Raw genomic sequence first — 20,314 nt, forward strand, 5'->3', positions numbered from 1 at the left:
ATCGCCTTTCCAAAACCAATTAGAGCACCGGTTACCATACTGATAACCGTTGACAAAATTTTCCAGCATCTTCTTTGAAAGCAATTGAGTGAACTGACGGAAAAGATCTTTGACAACTTTAATTGGTAAAATACGGAAATATAGCCATGCCAAATTGCCATATTTTGTATTTCGCGCGGAAATTGAGTAACTAATTTAGTTACAAACTTCCAGCCGTAAGATTCCGGCTTTTCTCTATCCTTGTTTTAAAGATCCCGGCTTTTCTCATTCCCTGTTATAAAAATTTTCCTTGTTTTATCGTCCCCCGTTCCCTTCCTCGATTCCCCGTAACTGGTTTTAAGGCTAGTTTCCACTCAGGAAAAATCTCCTTTGGATCGGAATGGACAGTAAAATTTCTTTTGTCGCTGAGTTCTCAGGCGGCGTTTATACAAAAGAAACTTTTCCGTCCCCTCCGATCCAAAGGAGAATTTTCCTGAGTGGAAACTAGCCTTTAAAGATAGCCCTTTTCCGCCCCTCCCTTGCATATGAACTAACCGCTAATTAAAAATTTTTGCGCTGTCACATGACCAGCCTTAACCAGGGTTTTCGCCGCAGCGTGGGTCGTGGAGCGTAGGTAGAATAGCCTGGCCTGCGAAGTTGGAATATGTCAATGTACACACACACCCGAATTACGAAAATTGCACTTGTCAGCAAATCGTCACAAGGGTTTAGTAAAATGTCACGTACCCTCAATATTCCATTATGAATAGGAAAGTTTACTTGAACGAGATCCGCATGTCTTCGGTTATTTGATACAAAAATCAATTCATATGAAGAAACATTGGCGTTGAATTAAAATCGTATCATCATGCACATGGGATAGAAACTTCGTCTTAATGTTAAGTCGTTTTTTGGCTTCACCGAAAAAATAAGCCTGGAAAAATTTGGCATAAAACGATAGACAAAAACATGATTATCTTTAATTTAATTTCAAGATCAAAGAACGTTTTTTGGATAAATATTTAAATATAAGTTACGCTTGTGTTCCTTACAACGGAAACAAGACCACGTGAATGAAACAGCTCACAAATTTTATAAATCTAGCAACATCTATTGTTTGCTTTACTTTAGTTTATTGAAAGGTTCCTGTTACTGTTTCAGGAAAGTAGCGGTAGTATATTTACTGTGTTTTAGGCAGAAAATGGTTGTTTATAAACATTGAGTCTCATCATAGGTAAGTGAAGTTTCCTTCTCTTAAAACAACAATAGGGCCATTATGGGATACCAGATATGGATACTGCACATCGACAACTTTACAAAAGAAGGTAAGAGTTTCCAGCTTCCCGCCTGCTTCAGGGTAGCGCAGAAAGAAATAGGAAATTTTTCCCCTACCACGGTTAGAACCAATATTTTACAAATAACCTAGTGAAATGCCACTCTGACAACTTTATGATGGTCTGGGACTTTTATTGTTGTCTTCAGATTTCCTTCCTTGGTGTATATTGAACTGCCGTATGATCGTTTGTTGGTATCATGATTTCATTCTGCTGGGAAATACTCAATGAAAATGCCTCACTTGAGTCGTTGTCAAATTTGTATTTCAATTGACACATCTTGTTACAAACATACACATCAGGCCTCTGTGTTGGATGATGATGATATCATCGTCTTTGCATATTGCGATTCTAACTACAGAAGATATTTTGTCCTCGAGCAAATCTAATTTGTCTTCTGCTTTACATTGTAATTCTCGTTCAATATCGTCCAACAGGAATCCTTCACCAGTATGTTTTTAGCACGTAAACATTGTTATTGATATCAACAGAAAGGGCCATTAAAATATTGCCTGTAATTTCAGGTAATTCAATCCGTTTAATTTTTCCTTCCTCCTGGATAATCATGATTTTCTAATAAGGCGGAGTACGAGGGAAAGTAAGAACACCCCTGACTTTTCACAGCATATGGAGAAGCTCTTTTTTTTCATGAAGGGTCTGTTCGTTTGGAGGATGAGGCAATTCCTCTTTTATAGAATTTCTTGCTGAATTTTCGTGCCAGCTTATTATTGGATGAAAACTGCGAGTGGGAAGTTCAATCGTTGGCATGCAGGCGGACACTTCAAATGAACATTTATTACTGAATTTGCAAACATATTGAAACAAAACATAGTTGATTAACATAACCGACAGACGTTCTCCACCCGTTGAGTTTTATTCAACAACGATTTGACTCCATCGTTCAAAGACACTGAGAATATCTCTTGAATCAGTTGAATGGCTTGTAAGCTATGCAGCTTCTTCCAAAACGATAAACATTCGGTGATTGCGGTCTCAGGACAATCGAGATGTTCCACTATTTTTGAAACTATTCGTAGCTTCGCTGCAAAAATTCGATCTTCGATACTAAATGCCTCATTCCAGAAAGCAGTGGTTGCTGCCTTGCGCGCTTCCTCGAATCTTTTTCTCGCAGTTTCTAACTCTCTGTCCGAGTTGATTTTAAGCTTTTTCCTGGCTGGAGGAAGCTCTATTGCTTGGTTTAAGATACCAGACAGAATAACGCTCGAAAGTTCACCTGGTTCGTCCTGAGTTTCGCTCTCTTTCTGCTCAAGATTTGATTTATCGAGAGAAACACTGAGTAACTCTACTCCTTCTTCTAGAAAATTATAACTGGCGAGTGGAGTTGATCTAGAAAGGCCATCGATTTTAGACTTGATATCATTTAATTCGCGTACGACAATCTTACGAATTTCGCCGTCTTTCAGTTTGTCTGCCGTCGAGGCTATGACCTTATTCCATAATAAACCAAGTGTTGAACTGAGTATACTTGTCACAATTAAAGTCGTATCGCGTTTCTTATTAACTGTACCCAAAAATTAAGGCTTTATTAAAAGCATCTGCTAAAAGGTGAGGAGGCAAAACATCATTTAGAACCGAAGCTTCTTGAAGCGATACCCTTTGTACGAAGTTCATAATGAAAAACGGTTATGGTAGGATTCGAACCATCGATTTACCACTTCTGAGACCATTGTCCTCGCCACTAGACTGCAAGATCTTGTGCTGGATGGCCATGGTTATTTAGTTTACTTTATCCTTTTACGAAGTTCACAATAAAAAAAGTTTTGGCAGGATTCCAAATATCGATTTAAAACTTTGGAGAAAATTGTCTTGGCCACTAGACCACAAGTTCTTCGGGGAACGGCTATGTTTATTTGATCTACTTTATCGTTTTCACGAAGATCATAATGAAAAAACGGTTATGGTAGGATTCGAACCATCGATATAACACATGGGAGACCATCGTCTTCGCCACTAGACCAAAAGGTCTTGTGCTGGATGCCCATGGTTACTTAGTTTACTTCATTCTTTTCATGAAGTTCATAATAAAAATGGTTTTGGCAGGATTCGAAACATCGATTTACTACTTAGGGACAGTTGTCTTAGCCACTAGTCTGCAAGGTCTTGTGCTGAACGGCCATGGTTATTTAGTTTACTTTATTCTTTTCACGAAGTTCATAATGAAAAAGGTCATGGCAGGATTTGAACCATCGATTTAACACTTGGGAGACAATTGCATTAGCTACTAGACTACAAGATCTTATGGGGAATGGCCATGGTTATTTAATTACTGTTTCTTTTGACGAAGTTTATAATGAAAATCGGTTATGGTAGGATTCGAACCATCGATTTACCGCTTGGGAGACAATTGTCTTCTCCAATCGACTACAAGTTCTTGTGCTGAACGGCCATGTTTATTTAATTTACTTTATCCTTTTCACAGATTTATAATGAAACACGGTTATGGTAGGATTCGAGCAATCGATTTGCCACTTGGAGACCATTTCAGTTTGACAACCTTCAATCCAGCTGCTTTTGTAGCATTCTAGTAAAATTTTGTATGTTCCTTCACAGGCAGCTAGTGATCTAGAATAAAAATAACCAATGATTCAATATTTTGTCCACCACCCAAGGTGTGTGTACATAGCTTTTTTGTAAACAACTCTAATATGTCTTTCCCTGAACAAGTAAAGTTGTCGGGTTTAAATAGAAATAAACACACTTACAATGATTTCACAACTTCTTCTTCTTCTCGTTCCCGTTTGCTTCTATCCGATTCGTTAAACAAGTTTTTAAAGAAATTCTCTAAAGCTGATAACGTGATGTTATCATTGAATCACCATCTTTTGGTGTATGGAAATGAATATTGTGTTTTCGTACTGCTTAATTCACGACCAATATGTCGGTTGGTCGGCAGCTCTATATATTTTTTATGATATTTATCTCATCTAACGAGTTTCGTACATCTCGACCAAATAATATGGCATTTAAGAGTACTAATTGCACGGATTTGGATGGATTGGCTGCGGATGGCATAACCTTGAGTATTTGTGGAGATATTGCTTTTCGATGTCGGGTCAACATACAACGAGTTGGTTTTGAATCTAAATACAAAGTCTCATTTGCGATTGCTAAAGAAACGAAACATGGATTTGTTAGTCTAGTCCTGTGTACGAAGCCTTCAAGCAGGATCTAACAATGTGTGTGGATGTTTCGTCTAATCCTGGTCCTCAATCTTTTGATAATAATCAGTCGGATGAGATGTATCAACATCGAAAGCAGTTACGTTTGATGAACACGTTTCGACCCGCTAATAATCCTGAGGAGCTTAGTTCAATGCTTGGGCAGTTGAATCTACAGAAAGGTTGGTTGTTTTATATGACCTATAGGAATATTTGCTATAATACCTACTTCGCAAACACCACCGCCACACTATACAATCACTATCATCCGGCAAATCATCAGGAAGCTATCCCTGTTAGAATCACGGACCGTGTCCCAAACCTCTAAATATATATGGCAGAAATTATATTAAGAGAATCAATCTCATCAATATTCCTTTATCAGGCATTGCCAACACTCCTGATACAGCTGTTACTCAGCTTTGTTCTTTTGGTCTTCTCAACTGCCGATCTATTCGGAACAAAGCGAATTTAGTCAAAGACTATGTGGTTGAGAATGAATTTGATATATTTGCGATTACAGAAACCTGGCTTCACCCTGACAAATTTCATCATATATCTTTTGGGAATTTCACCCCGAAGGGCTACTCCTTTAACAATATCTCGAGACAACAAGGTAGAGGGGAGGCATTGGTATACTATACAACAAGACTTTAAAAGTCAGGCTGGACTCGGCGAAAATGTTCTCACACATTAAGTCTTTCGAAGTGATGGGTATGCAAATCAATGTGTCATCTAAATTCTAAATATAATCGTATTATATCGACCTCCATGTAGACGATAAGTCGGAATTAACAACAAAAAAATTCTCAATCTTGTTGATTCTTTTAATTTGGAACAACGTGTACAAACAACCAACACACTTTGCTGGTCACACGTTAGACCTTATCTTGTCTCGCCATGAGGAAAATATTGTTCAATCTATTGACGTTCATGATCCATCTATATCTGACCATTACACGGTTACATATGAACTCAAAAAACCATTGTTTCAGAGAAGGGTCGTGGAGTCACGTAAAATTAAAGCAATCAATATGGACTCGTTCCTTAATGAAATTAGGCTATCTCCGATTAACACTTGGAACACGGCTGATATAAGTGCGAAAGTCAACCAATACAACTCGGAGCTGCCCAAAATTCTGGATCATCATGTACCACTTATTTCCAGAGAGATAATTATTCGTCCAGCTGCACCTTGGTACACTGAACAAATTAAAAACGAGAAACGTATCAGAAGGAAACTCGAGCGGGTATGGCGTAAGTCAAGACAATCCTGTGATCGTCTAAAATACAGTCAGCAATGTCGCCGTGTCAGTGAGCTATTATAGGAAAGTCGTACTCGTTATTATTCTGAAATTGTTAGAGATAATGGGAGTGACCAAAGAAATTATTTAAAACCGTTGGAAAGTTACTACATTATACCCCTGATTCTCAATTTCTGTGTGCCAATCTGATGGAATCTAGCTAACAATTTTATGACTTTCTTTGAGGACAAAATTAATAAAATATATGAAATCTAACGGAATCCACTTAGCTAAATAAAATGTCGTTGTTTGCAGCTAAATGAAATGTCGTTGTTTGCAGTAATCCTCAGTTATTCTCCTGGTTTCTCATCGTTCCCAGTCTCTTCATCCTTACTGCGAAAACTGGTTTGAAAATATTAAAGATTTGGTGGAGAAATACTTCAAGTGTGTGGTCTTCTTTTTTCTTTATATTTTGTTATGTAAAAATGTAATATTTTGGTATGTTGATTTTTGTTTAAGTTCGTGATGTATTTCTAGCCTCAGTCTTATCCTAATGGGAATTTTTTTTAGATGTGAAGAGAGGACGGCCAACCGAATTAAAGCTCTAAATGTGCTTTGTAACATATTAGGAACGTTATCTCCACTATATGAGGTATAAAATTTTAGTACTTTGAATAAATTTTAGTCCATTTTTCTAGACATTAGCGATATTATGAATCTTTTTCTAGTTTTATAACTCCTTGTTTTTTACAGGAAGAAATACTTGAGAATTCAGTGTTGCCACATTTAGACCACATTGTCAAAGATCGGGATATTTCTGTGCGGATCCGAGCTGTCCAGCTTCTGGTCGATGTTATTGAATCCTCTGATTCACCGAAAGTTTGCGATGTTTTGCATATAATCGAGAAGGTACTCAATACAATCATTTTCAGACGGTTTCATTTCTCCACTCCAATTTCCCTCTTCATTCGTGATGAGCTGATACTGTACTTCAATAGAAAACTCTTTCTTATCAGTGAAAGCTTCCTGACCTGAACCTAACTATATATCCGCAAATTGGATCGTTTTACACGGGGGTCGTGAATGCAAACGCATCAGTGAAGTAAAAGGATATATTTCATTTATCAATTCCAGATTGCCACTGTCCAGTTGATCCTCTCAAGCGATACGTTAAGCCGTCATGTAAAGAACATGTAAGGTAATTATAGAGACTGCAAGGTATATGTAGGAACATCTAGAGACATAAAATTACTCTAATCACTGTAATTTGTCTTTGTTGCTGCAGCCTCAGGATGAAACAGCGTAGAAAGACATCAAGGAGGCTGTATTAGGATTAGTACGCTTGTTCAAGTAATGAAGGACATGCAGGATTGTCCACACTATTCGTCGTTTTGATGAAGTTATTTTCGTGAACAAAAATAAGTGTAATTTAATGCCACACTTGCTTCTCTTTCAGTAATTTCATTCTATTTTTGCAGATGAAATTGTTTCGTAAACCTCAAGAACGAGCCGAACGAATATTCAATATATTAGTGTACCACATAAAAACTCATTATGACAATGGCTATCGGACGTATAGTGCATCGGAAATACGGCTTTCGGTAAGGCAAATTCAATTTTATTTCTCGGAATTTTTGTATGATGTCTCACATTGTGTTTTCTTAAAGATTCTTCAATGTTTCCTCAGTCTGCGAGCTGACAACGTCTAGGCCTTGTGCAAGACAAAAGTAGAAAAGTTTAATTCACTTCGTATTTTGTTTGTTCTGAAAGAAAAGGTTGGTTAATGACGATAGTGCCACGTATGTCAGGTATTCTGCTTCCAAAATCTTTTTCTTGTTTGCGTAATACATTCTCATTTTTGTTTTAGTTCTGCAGAAGATAAGACAAACGGGATTGTTTCACTGCCTTACAGCGAGGCGATGAATGTTATTCTTGTGTGCTTACAACAGGTAAACTTTTCTATCATAATATATCATCTGGCATTAAGTTTCGATTGAAGTTCAAATTTCTTCATTTTCTAGGAATTGGAATGGGAGGTGTTGGATGTTGTTCTGAGGAACTTTCCAGAGGCACTGCAAGATAAAAACTTGATACTTTCTGGAAAGCAATATTTACGTTCAATATCTACAGTCTTCTCTAAAATGGGAAGAGAAGTGAAGTTGTGTACTTTCACACCAAAATCATGAACTAAAAATTTTACTTTGCATTCAGGTTTCAAATTACGATTTTCTTCCTGGATTATTTCGTGTTCCTAATGATATGCGCCGACCTCATTTGTACGCTAGAATTTTTCCAGCACGGTTCTTATCAATCAGTTTTTTGCATATATCATAATATCTTACCATAAATATACCAAAACCATACCATATCATAACCATACCATATCATATCATATAATCATATCATATAATCATATCATATAATCATATCATATAATCATATCATATAATCATATCATATAATCATATCATACCATAACTAACCATAACTAAATCATACCATACGATAACCATATCTTACCATAATAATATCACACCATACCATACCATAACGAAATCATACCATACCATAACCATGCATATCATACCATAATTATATCACACCATACCATAACCAATTTTATCATAATTATATCATACCATACTAATGATTTAATTGGATATTTTATTGTAACACGTGCAGGTAATAACGGAGCTGTGTACGTACCACATTTTTATTGGTCAAGATAAACAGGTAAGAATCTGCGGGACTTTATTTTCAGCGGTTGTCTGTTCTTGCTTAAACGTTGTTGTATATTTCGTCTAGTGTTGTCTAATGCGTACTTGGTTGCTCATTTCGCGACGTTAAGCGTATCTTGTCTCACCATATGTATGTTAGAAATGCCTTCAGTTATGGCAAGGTATGGCTACTTAAAATAGTCTGGAATTTGAGACGTTTTTTATGTCCATTAGCACTTTGTAAGAATGAAGTTGATTTAAGTAGTTGCAGCGTTTTAGAAGTTTATTTCTTTGGAGATATTTGAAATCGTGCCTTGATAATGTGCTCAGTGAATTTACAGAAACGTTTTTCAATAAACTCCAGCCTAAACGTAACGTCTCTTGTGATGCGAGATACTCCTTCACAAATATATGATTTTTTAAGTAATAATTACTAAATTTTCTGTCCTTAGACTGCTCCCACAATATCTGGAAAAGTTTACTAAACTTTCGCCAACGACTCAAGTTGCCATACCACTGCTAGAATTTCCCTCTGGTATGTTTCTTGAAGTTACGTAAATTATGAAATCTGTTACAAAATATCAATGTACCCCCTAAAGAGAGCTAGGTTGTGTAAACACACAATCGTATTCGGCGAAAAGTTGGTAGCATTCTTTTAAATCGTTTAAATCGCATTGTAACAGCTTTGTGCTTTGTACAAAAACTTCACAGCGATCCAGTTGAAACAAGTCTTTGGAATATGTTTGCCTTACACAGAATCATCGAAGTTGGCTCAACGCGATAACATCTGAAACTTTTTATTATTGGTTTTGTCAAAATGATTAAAATATAAACGAACTGATATGTTTCACCTTAGATACTCTCAATACACTGTAGCTCTTGCTGATAATGTCATTCCATCCTGGTTTGTCAACTGTCCGCTATTGTTAAGAAAACAATTCGTGCCATTTATTACGAAAGTAAGTCCACATGTCATTCTATTGCCACGGGGATTGCTTGCTGAATTTTCAATAGATATATTTGCAAGAGCGACCAAGTTTTAATATTCTTCTAGTGAAAGCTCTTAGGAACGTATTTGTCATTTCCAGGCTTCTTCAACTGATAGCAAAACTCGTGCAGATGATTCTAGCCAGGTGCCAAACACAAAATTCGATACCAAAGCATCTGACCTTCTTACCCGCGATTTAAAGGCCACTGGTACCATATGCTCAGTACAGAAATCTTGTGACTCAAACATCTTGTGACGACCAGCGGTGGGAAAGACTGAGATTTATGAAAGTTTAATTCCAAAACAACTCTTTGGTAAGCCCATTTATTTTCTCAGTCAAATTGTGCTCTGAATGTTTTCGCCCACAACTTGTCAACGATGGGTCAAACCTGTTCAATGTTTCGGTTGGGCATTCCGTTGGCGGAATGTCAAATTGATATTGTTGTATTTAAGATGATTTGTCGGCCGAACTCATTAAAGAAGGAGCCAGACAACGCCTTGAAACTACAACAGAACTTCTTAGCAAGAGCACAGACAGCGTACATTGATTGTAGATCTTGTCAAAGATCGCCTCGCATCGTGTAGAGAAGATGAGGAAACTAATATTGAAGATACCCGGGATGATGTTGAAATGAAGAAAACCGAACTCAAGGAGTCAGGTTTGTAATGTTAAAACAGATCGGCCATTGTTCGCGCATTTACGAAATGAACAAATTATCTGCCTGCATTTTAGACAGCGCAGAACAAAAGATGCTGCTTACAGAACACGGCAGATCTTCACCCTCGTCGATTTTATTACAAGATTCCGGTCAAAAGTTGAATCTTGGTTCGGCATTTGTTCAACAAACTCGATATTTGAGTCGTAGGCCGAGATATGGACCAAGCGCTTTTATGGTAAGAATTTCTCTTCAAACTCGCTTTGCATGAAATTTATTTCGTGCAAGAACAAAAACGACCCCAACGAAGAGACGGTACTGTACGCTTTTTCATAGATGATTGAGCGAAAATAATTGTCAAAATTTTCCTGTTGAAAATCTCGCACTGCTATGATTGCCGTAAATACGAACCCTCATTTCATTCTCCTCCTGACGTATGGGATCTTATATAACACACAAACAATTACACTTCTCGTCAGGTATTCCTATTATTCAGTCCAATACATCACATACAGCAAAAGAAGAATTGTTTTTTTAAGATGATATATTTTTCATGGTTATCGTTGGGGTCCATTGTATAACGTTGTTGACGAAGAAGTAGAAAGCAGTCATTTAAAATTCCTCGCTGCGTCTCCAGGTGAAATATTTCTCTTTTTATTTCACTTTAAATTTTTGAAATATCTCCAAAAGCTTATATTGTCTTATTACTGGTTCCTTGCAGGAAATTTAACCGAAGATGTGTAGAGATTTAACTGCAATATTTCCTACAGCGGTCTACTTCATGCAGTCATCCAAGACGTAAGTTGACAATTTCTTATTTTGTACTTTTCTGCAGACAAAATCCTGTGTAGAGAATATTATTGCATTTTTACTGAGTTTTAATGTTCCGTCAAAATCTGGATTAAGGCTGTTTTCCACTCACGTGTTTTTCATACGCACGTTAGTTTTCTGCATATTTTAGTATGCATTAGTTGACCTAGATTTACAACAATAATCGTTATAAAGGAAGCGAGAATAATTTAAATTGGCAGATTGAAGCTTATTATAATCATAACCATGTACGTACGGACTCGAGTTTACTTGATAGTCGATAGCGTCGACAGCAAATGACATTGAAACGTTTGTATGAAAATTTCGAAGTCCTGACAATATAATTAATATCCCGTAGGTTATTTCAAGCAAATATTTGACTAGCGACGTCGAACAAGGCCAGTTAACCGCGTCGTGGATCGTAAACTGACCTCAATACAGAAAGTGGGGACAAAAAGTCCCCACTTTAGCTAAAATACAAAACATTTTGTTCTAGGCCTCTCAGTTCCCGCCTCGCCGCGTATAAGGAACGTTAAGAGGCCTAGGGACTACGCTGCGGTAACTCTGGTTGCTGAGTTGACTGGGTCCGAATCCATGAAATGGTAGATTTGAAATTTTCTCGCCAGAAGTACGGCTGGAATATTAAGTCTTTTAAACTCCAATATATATTTCAAACGATTTTAAATATTTTGTAAGGACTTTTCCCGGAGAATAAAGAAAGACTTATCATTAATGCCATCACAATGCTCATTGCTCACGAAGGTATATCTTTGCCAATAAATATATTTAGTGTTCAACCCTAAAATATACATATTCTGACTGCTATTACCTTCACAGGTGTTCATTATATACATAAAATAGTTAAAATGTCTCGTCTATTTGCAGGAGACCAAAACAAAATATCAGATAAAGATCTCGAAGCACTGTTTCACGCTTTGAGACATTAGGTTGGATCCAAAGCAGGTTTCACAACGCTCACTAGGTGAGAAAAGTTTATCTTTAACCATAACACACGCTGTTTACTCAACCAGCTCACTTTCTCTAGACCGTGTTTCTGTTTTGTTTTTACAGCTTCTATGAGAAGGTTGGTGTGAAAACTGTGAAAGCTTTGAAGAGGAATAATGAAGCCGCGACTCACGCCGCTGTCGACATGCTGTGTGCTCTGATGCAGGTAAAGAGAGGGCTTTCCTTTAAGCGGCCAAAATGGTCAGACCGGTCATATTTAAATTTAAAATAGAGTATTTCGTTAAGAATATAGTTGCGAAATTTCCGAGCTAGACAGATGCAAGTAACGATATACTTGAACGCAGAGTTCTTGAAACACTCTAAAATACCAGTAATCTGTCTGTACCGAGATCGACAATAGGACCGGTCTGGCCGTTTTTTCCGTATAAAGGAAAGCGCCAACACTTTAACGATGAATTTCCTGGTAATATGTTGCTAAATCTGTCACTGTCATTAGTGTTACCCCTTTAACTTGCAATCCACATAAACTCAGCCAACTTTGAAATCTGAATGTTAACAGGAACCAATTTTATCGAAACCAATTCTGTTTTTTTATATAGCCAACGCACGATAACTATGACATTCGACAAGAACAGATAAACAAAAGCTCTTTGTTATCCTCTGAAAAATTTCTAAGCAGTTTGTTGGAAATTCTCACGATAAATGTGGTAAGATGTGCGGTGTTGGTTGCCTATAATCTATGATGAACCCTTGCATTTTATTTTTCCATCCCTCTTGTATGTATATAGCTTTGTTTTGGAAGAGAAATTCCCTTGCAAAACCCAGCAAGTGATTCGTAGCAACTGCCTTTCTAATTTGAACTACCTTTCTAACTAAACACAAGAAATAGATTAACCATGAAAACTTTTCTTCTATATTCGTTCTACTGGGGTTTTAGTTATAAGTAGATTGCTTGATTTTCTGACGTTTGCTCTGTGTCCTCCTTACAGGTTTGTTCTAGTTGCTTTGCAATATATTAAAAAAATACCGGAGTGAAGTTGGACATTCATGTTAAACTAATAGTAAGGTGTGATTGCTTCCAATATTTTGAATCAACTCATGTAGTCTGTTACAATAAATCGACTATTGCATATTCCTCTTAGTGAGACAACAGATGATGAACAGTTTGGGAAATTACTGGAGAAAGTTGCAAGTATGCTACAAAGAAATTTGAGGAGCTTTTCATTCAACTTGTCTTCTTGGTAGTTTATGGCTCTTTGACTGAGGTTGAGAGTTGATTAAATAGCCTTTCTCTCTTTACCTTTTTGGTGAAGTTTACCACGTCCACTAGCTTGACCCATGCATAGGAGCAACTCATGAAGTCTGTTATTTGTTTGTCTAGAAATGGGTCATTGCATTTATCGATTGTTCCAGGTAGGTTTACGAAAAAAAAATAATAGTACCAATTTTACCATTTCTTCGCTTATGTATGTTTTACTATTGCCCCGCTAATGGTTCTTACCAATCGTGGTTTTGAATTCGTTCCTCAACAATTTCAGCATCCGTCGACAACAATTGTGAAAGGTGCTGGCATGGTTCTGAAGGCGATAATCGAGGTACGTTTTATTCATTCATTCATCCATTGAGAATTTTCTGCCTTTGACGAACGTCATTTATAACGCTCTGCATTTTTTTACCCGTGATGAATGTACATATTAGTTCAGTTGATATTTAAGAGGTTTTAAAAAGTCTTAATTTTGAGAGGTATTATACACACTTCAAATCAAGCCAGGAACAGATGACGGAAAATGAGTGAACTATAGATCCTCCGGCAGGAATCGAACCTACGCTTTTGCGATGCCGGTGCAATGCTCTTGTCACTGAGGACGTACAGTTGACTCATTTTTCCATCAACTGTTCCCTGCTTGAATTTGAAGTGCGTATAATACCACTCGAAATTAAGACCCTTTAAAACCTCAAGAATATTCCTGCATCGTGTGAAGTGCCTAAAATCATCTGTTAATATTTAGTTAGAACTTCACTTTAGGAAGCTGATGAAGAAACCGCGGCAAAAATACAAGTTCTGGCGCTTGCCGAGGGCGCTCTACCAAAACGCTTACGCATGGCCATGTTTACGCAAAGCACTGATAGACGTTCGCTATTGAACAGGTGCGAATTAGTGTGATTAATTAACAAATTGTTGCAGAGGTATAGCCTCTATTCCATCCACAGGACCTGAGTTGTATTTTAGCAACATTCTCAGATTCATCTTAAAACTTGTGATTTTATAATCCTCTATATACTAGCCATCTGTAAATAGTTCAATTGAGACTAACAAGCATACTCCATAAGTAATTTATAATCATTATTGTTGGCATAGCATCATCCAACAGCAATGGCATTACTTGCGAGAATAATGTTCGTATTAAAGTAGTTATAGTTTTTAATGTCTAAAATATACAAGAAAGTTTAAATGCGAGATTTCCTGTTCATAATTTTTGGTTCATAAACAATTATGTAATAAATTTGAATACGATTTTCACAGCCTGCTGGTTTGCTCTATTACCTTGAAAGCCCTGACGAAGTAAGAAATCTTTGAAAACTTTTTTGCGAGGGCCATTATTTACATAAACCCATTGAGGTGATTCTGACTAACCAATCGTATTCATGACTAAGTGGTATCAACTGCTTTGGTAACTAAACTCCATCATTCATCCTTAAACTGTGCCAACTGCCCCACTGAGGAAATAATTAAATAGTAATTCATTCAGAAGTGTAAAACCTTTTTGTAAAGAAACAATTTTGTTGGAAAGTTTTTATCTTTCCTTCAGCCACCAGAGACTGAAGAAGATCGTTTATCAATTCGTGACAATGTAAAGCTTGCAGAAGTACGTTTTAAATCAACAATCGTGTTCCAAAATTTCATAATGCATGCTTGCATGTACGTATAAGCCTGTTATTTCACGCGTTATACTTGTGTCTTAGAGCTCTGGAAAAACGAGGGGAACGTTGAGGAATCAACTTGAAGGATATCTCTCGCATTGGAGGACAAAAATAGGATTCAAATCCAGGAAAGATGTGAGAATTTAAATCCAGTTTTTTTATTACAAGTAAGTGTTCATATTAAGAAAATGGGAAAATGTTCTAGTCGTTTGAAAGATGAAAAAGCAATGATATTTAAGCGGATCTTTTTTACAGATTCAGTCAAGATCTGACAGCGTACAACCTGATTTGGATATACAAGGTGAGTCTCGAAGTTAAGGTTAGTTTCCGTTGAAAATATAGGATATGGAAATGTAATGGAGGATTTCCTGTCGCTATGAGTATAACAAGACAAATTCAATAGTCCTGACCTCTTTCTCTAAACTGTTCTCGTAAAAGAGTATGAAACAATTTCTTATGTTTTCAATGTGACAGACGCGAGAGGAACTTCTGGGGCACTCGAATCTGATTTGCACGCATTTGCAATGAAAAAGATCTGAGTGGAAACTACATTGTCTTTTGGAATCACCTTTAGTTTGAAGTCCTGTATGAATGTTTAGCTGATGAGCTGAAATAGGTTAGTGATAAGCCTAACTGCTCTAGCTTTTTAACAGTTCTTCATAAAGCGTCCCCCCCTTATTCCTCGATAGGAATCAAACTCAGTAACGTATCTCTGCTATCAGGTGACTATTATTTGAGAGTCTTGTTGGAACAAAACGACGAGGAGACGCCGATAACAAATGTGTGAGTCCACGACATTTATCTGTCAGGGTTTGCAAATATTCAAACTACTTTCCATGTGCTTTTCTGTCTGGCTTCCCCCTATTCTCTATATTGCTGCACAGTTCACGTAATGTTATTTGTCCTGCAGAATGTAGTAGAGAAGTATAGAATCATGGATGAAACCATTCAAGATTCGATCGACTTTTCTATTTTGTTTTCAGGCTCGAGTTGTCTAACGATCTGTATCACTGATTCCTATTGACAACTAAACCAACTATGAAAGCAATGTGCCTTCAGGTGAGGATGTCGTTTAGCGGGAATGTAGCCATGTGTAGCCTTCGAAGAATGAATTAAACAAATTGGAATATTTCATTCACAGGCGATGACTAAAGTTTATGGAAAATATCACGAAGAGATTGGAGCTTTTAATGACACCAAGCTAAGGATCATCTGTTATTGATCCAGTGTTACTGCAGGAGCCTGAACTAAACTAACTTTATTCATACTGTTTCGTATTTTTAGCATTTACATGAAAATGGCATCACTAACAGGGATTGGAAGGTAAGCACGCCCTAATTTATTTATCAATACTGTCTTTATATCCTAAACTTTAACGACCATAATTTAACTTTTTCTTCTTTAGCCAGAAAATGTTTTATTGTGTTCCTCGTATGATGAAACGTTTATAAAGGTTTGTGTCGGTTGTGTATTGAACTTGTGTTTAAATTGCCCTTTAAATTGTCTTTGAAGAAACCATTCGATGTGACCATTGCCAGCAAATCCTGCAAGTCACTATAATCTCAATTCCGAGTTTTGTCCGTGATTTCGTTTTACGAAAGCAGAGCGCATTCTGCAAACGTTTTAGGTTCAGTTATTTCTCATTGTTACAGATCTCAATGATAACAATTAATTTTTTAGATCAGAATTCCTATATGGAAACACTCTGTGGTACACCAATTTACCTCGCTACCAAAATGTTAATCCCGTAGCCTGAAGAACGATCCTACAAGAAATCGTGTGACTGCTGGAGCCTGGGAGTTATACTATATGTTTGGTATGCCATATACTTCAGTTTACTCAAATTCACGTAGTGAACACGATTTGTAATGAAGCTGGAGGTAGCTTAACCTCATTTCAAAATTGGAGTACGTCACTGAAAAGTTAACGTCTTTTAGACTTTCCGGATCTTCTTTATTTTCAAAGCAGGCAAATAACCCATTGGAGAAACAAGTCAAAGAAGGGTCGTATAAATTTCCGAACAACCTCTGGAAGAATGTTAGCAGTGAAGCTAAGGATCTTATAACAAAACTGCTTACTGTTGGTCACAGAAAATGCATCACGGTTTCAGAAGCTCTGGAACATCCTTGGATGAAGGTGATGATGAAATTACTAACCGCCTTATAAAACCCCGCATCTAAGATTTTTCAAAATCGGCTGACCTTTTTCGTCTGAAGTCCCAGCTTTTTCGAATTGTTAGAATTAGTTTGGTTGAAGTTTAGAACTGATACAGCTATCCAGCATAAATAAAGTCAGTTTAGTTCAGGTTTCCTCCTGTAGTAACACTGCATCAATACGGGATGACCCCTACTGGACCTCCATAAAGGACAATTTAGAACTGATAGAACTATACGGTATAAATAAAATTAGTTCTGTTAGGAGAGAAAGCTTTTAAAAGTGTTAGATTGATCCACGATTTAACAAGTTTTTTTGTCTTTTGTAGGATAAAGAAATGATAGAAAAAGCAGAAAAAATGATAAAACCGACCGTGGATGGAAGATCAATGTCTATATTATAAAAGGTATGTTGAAAACTACGATACTTGTCCCGTTCTTCCGTCCAATGACCCTTATTTTCAACTCGCAATTGCAATGAAACATTACATGTTTGCAAGTTACATCGAAATTTAACCAGCTTTCCGAAACAATCTCAAGGCGCTGTTACACTACGCAACTTTCCTTGCAAATTGCAAAACCATTCTACTCCTGAGGCATCTAAAGTTGTCAAATACGAACATCTATTACGATCTGCTAACGTTTCCTTAGTATTTCGAACACTCTTTACAAATTAACATCCTTCGGAATTATAATTGCATTGCAAGTTGTAAGGAAAATTGCATATTGTATAGTAGCGCCTTCAGTAAAGTTGAAAACTCACCGTGCAATGAAACATTGCATGTCGGCAAGTTAAAAGGCAGAAAATAACTGTCACCGTACATGGTGAAGACTGGCCGACGGTCACGTTCAGCAGACGAGGCTCTGCGAGCAAATAAATTACTCAGTGGCGTAGCTAGCACGACAATTTAGCAGCATGACTGAAAATGCTTCATGTAAGATCACATCACTAGTTATTCCGATAAATAAAAGAACAGGGGCCGGTTGTTCGAAAGGTGGAAAAGTCGCTATCCAACGGATAACTCACTATCCAACGGATAAGTTTTATCCAGCGTGTGATTTGGGTTGCACGAAGCTTGTATAACTTTATCCAGAGGATAAAAATCGCTATCTACCGGATAAATTTATCCAAGGTCCGGAGGTGGTTTAAATCCACTATCTAGTGGATAAATTCAAAGATACAAGGTAACACTGTAAACATTTATATAAAATAGGACAAAAATGCAATATTCCTCTTACTGTGTTTCAACAAACTAATACACATCATGATTGTATTCACTATATATTAAAAATGTTTTCGAAGTGCAATTTGTCGCAGCAGCGTTTCACGTTGCCTACACATTCCGTTCGACCGGCGATTTTTTGGACTCCTCGCATTTATAACAGGTGGTAAATTTACTATACGCTTCTAATCAGTTTATAAACGCGAATATGCAAAGAAAGATTCAACCTATTCCAAGGAAACTTGCTAATATCTAAGTAATTTCATTCACGAACATTAAAATAGTGTTTCTAAATTTGCTATTGGACCGAAAGGCAAAGCGTTGCAAGGTCAAGGAATAAAATTGCAATGTGTTTAATTAATAAAATCACTATGATGTGAAGTGCAAAGTTCGAGCAAATCACTTGTTCAAGCCTTTTCCATTCAGTAACTATACTCGAGCATTCGTAATGATTATGAATTCAATGTTGTAAATGCTTAGCAACAGCTGACGTTGTGGTACGAAATTTCAGAATAATACTGTTTTCTTCTGGTAAATTTTAACTTATCTATTGGGTAGCTATCACTTCACTATCCACGCTTCCTGCAACGCGTTTTTATCCAATGGATAACTATCCAGATTTATCCGTTGGATAGGACTTATCCGTTGGATAAGTTATCCATCTTTCGAACAACCGGCCCCAGTTCCATACCTATACTTTTGTACGTGTGAAACTTTTCGCTTGATTTTCTTTTAATTGTGAGAATCCGACCGTGCAGCAAACATTGAAATAAAGCGATAACACTAAACTTGATTGTGATAGCCCTGAGTATATACCGCTATAATAGCTTTGTTCCTCATAATGATATGCTGGATTCCTCGTCCAGGTATAACTTCTAAAACACGCCTTATTTTTACTTGTATTCCAATGCACCTAAGTTAGTAAAAAACCTGACAAACCCGCTGGTAGGGTGTAAAGAATTTATTTCTAAATCAAAAACTCGCTCTTACATAAGCCATTTATTGAAAAATTTTCGCTATATATTTCAGTCAGATGGATCTCTCAGTCATTTCTCATTCCTTAGTGAACAAATAGTATTTCAGTGAATTGCTAGAACATACCTGAAAAACAGCTATAAACTTCAATTCTCAAAGATATGTTGCGTACCATGTCTTTGGATGAATGCGGATGTAAAGCGCGGTTACAGTTGGTGATAGGACATTTTCCACCAGCGAGTCTCTAATGAAATGAATAATTTGTTAAACAATTAATCTTAATCACACATTAAAAGTTATATATGACCGCATGGAAATGATGTGATGCATATAACGTGACAGGGTAATCTGTAGAAGCCTTGCTTATTAATCCAGCTAACCCTGACTAGTCCATTTATTTTGTAATGATCGAATTTTTGCCCGTCGGAACTACAGGACACAGAATAGGTCTTCACCCACTAATTATAATCACGACGACTTTGAGTGAAATCGCTCCGACAAACATCTTTCTTGCCGAACGCATTTGGTCCTGGTTATTTTTCCGTGCAGACCAGGAAGCTGCCTCATTTAAGCGACCATGTCCTGTCGACTTATCCGCATTCCCAACACTTGTTGCTATTATCTGGGATGTTATGTGTCTTCAGTACGTGGGCCAATAATTAGTATCAATTATCTTCTGGCACCAAAACACCATCGAACAATCATCAACAAAAATGAAATGATAATGCATATAATTTTGCCATACACGGCTCCTCCAGAATTGAAACCAGTCGAGGTACAGCGTTATTTCCATTGATTTTGTGAAATCTTTACTTGGGGGTTAACATCGAATTTTATCACATTCCCATATAGGGGAATTACTGAATAAAAAAATAATGTCCAACAGTCCTAATATGACATAATAATAAACTGAACATATACCATGTAGCCTGCAATATTTACCTTGCTTGGTATGTCAGTCCATCAAATCCATGTATGGCACAGCGATGGATGGAGGTGTAGTCAGTGATAAGAGAAAGGTAATAATTGTTAGCAACTCCTGGGTTGCCAACTTTATTTGATCTAAAATTGAAACACAAGGAACAAGTAAATTATTATATCATTGTCCAGGGTTGTGAGGTTATCAGCATTGTGATATCCCAGGTTCATGCGTACCGCTACCATGGGA

The 20,314-nt window shown here is 37.0% G+C and overlaps 1 protein-coding gene and 1 long non-coding RNA gene across 5 annotated transcripts; both read left to right on the forward strand.

The window, feature by feature from the left end:
* Window positions 1-15,538: 15,538 nt before the first annotated feature.
* LOC114543449 lies at window positions 15,539-15,977 on the forward strand. Its single transcript, XR_003690043.1, has 3 exons — window positions 15,539-15,578; window positions 15,779-15,854; window positions 15,937-15,977. It is a non-coding gene; the product is annotated as an uncharacterized LOC114543449 (long non-coding RNA).
* A 522-nt stretch (window positions 15,978-16,499) lies between these two features.
* Window positions 16,500-17,492, forward strand: LOC114543450 (calcium/calmodulin-dependent protein kinase type II delta chain-like). 4 transcript variants are annotated; one of them, XR_003690044.1, is made up of 3 exons: window positions 16,500-16,611; window positions 16,761-16,931; window positions 17,278-17,492. XR_003690044.1 is itself a non-coding variant. In XM_028562422.1 (3 exons), the coding sequence occupies exons 1-3, from the start codon at window positions 16,664-16,666 to the stop codon at window positions 17,350-17,352; spliced, it is 258 nt and encodes an 85-aa protein (XP_028418223.1). In that variant the 5' UTR covers window positions 16,602-16,663; the 3' UTR covers window positions 17,353-17,492. The 4 variants fall into 4 exon arrangements, 2 of the variants coding, with proteins under 2 accessions (XP_028418223.1, XP_028418224.1); XR_003690045.1 differs by having other exon boundaries at window positions 16,503-16,611; window positions 16,764-16,931; XM_028562422.1 differs by having other exon boundaries at window positions 16,602-16,675.
* Window positions 17,493-20,314: the final 2,822 nt, after the last annotated feature.

Source organism: Dendronephthya gigantea, unplaced genomic scaffold, assembly GCF_004324835.1.
Source record: "Dendronephthya gigantea isolate DGI-Jeju-01 unplaced genomic scaffold, DenGig_1.0 000459F, whole genome shotgun sequence".
NCBI lineage: Eukaryota > Metazoa > Cnidaria > Anthozoa > Malacalcyonacea > Nephtheidae > Dendronephthya > Dendronephthya gigantea.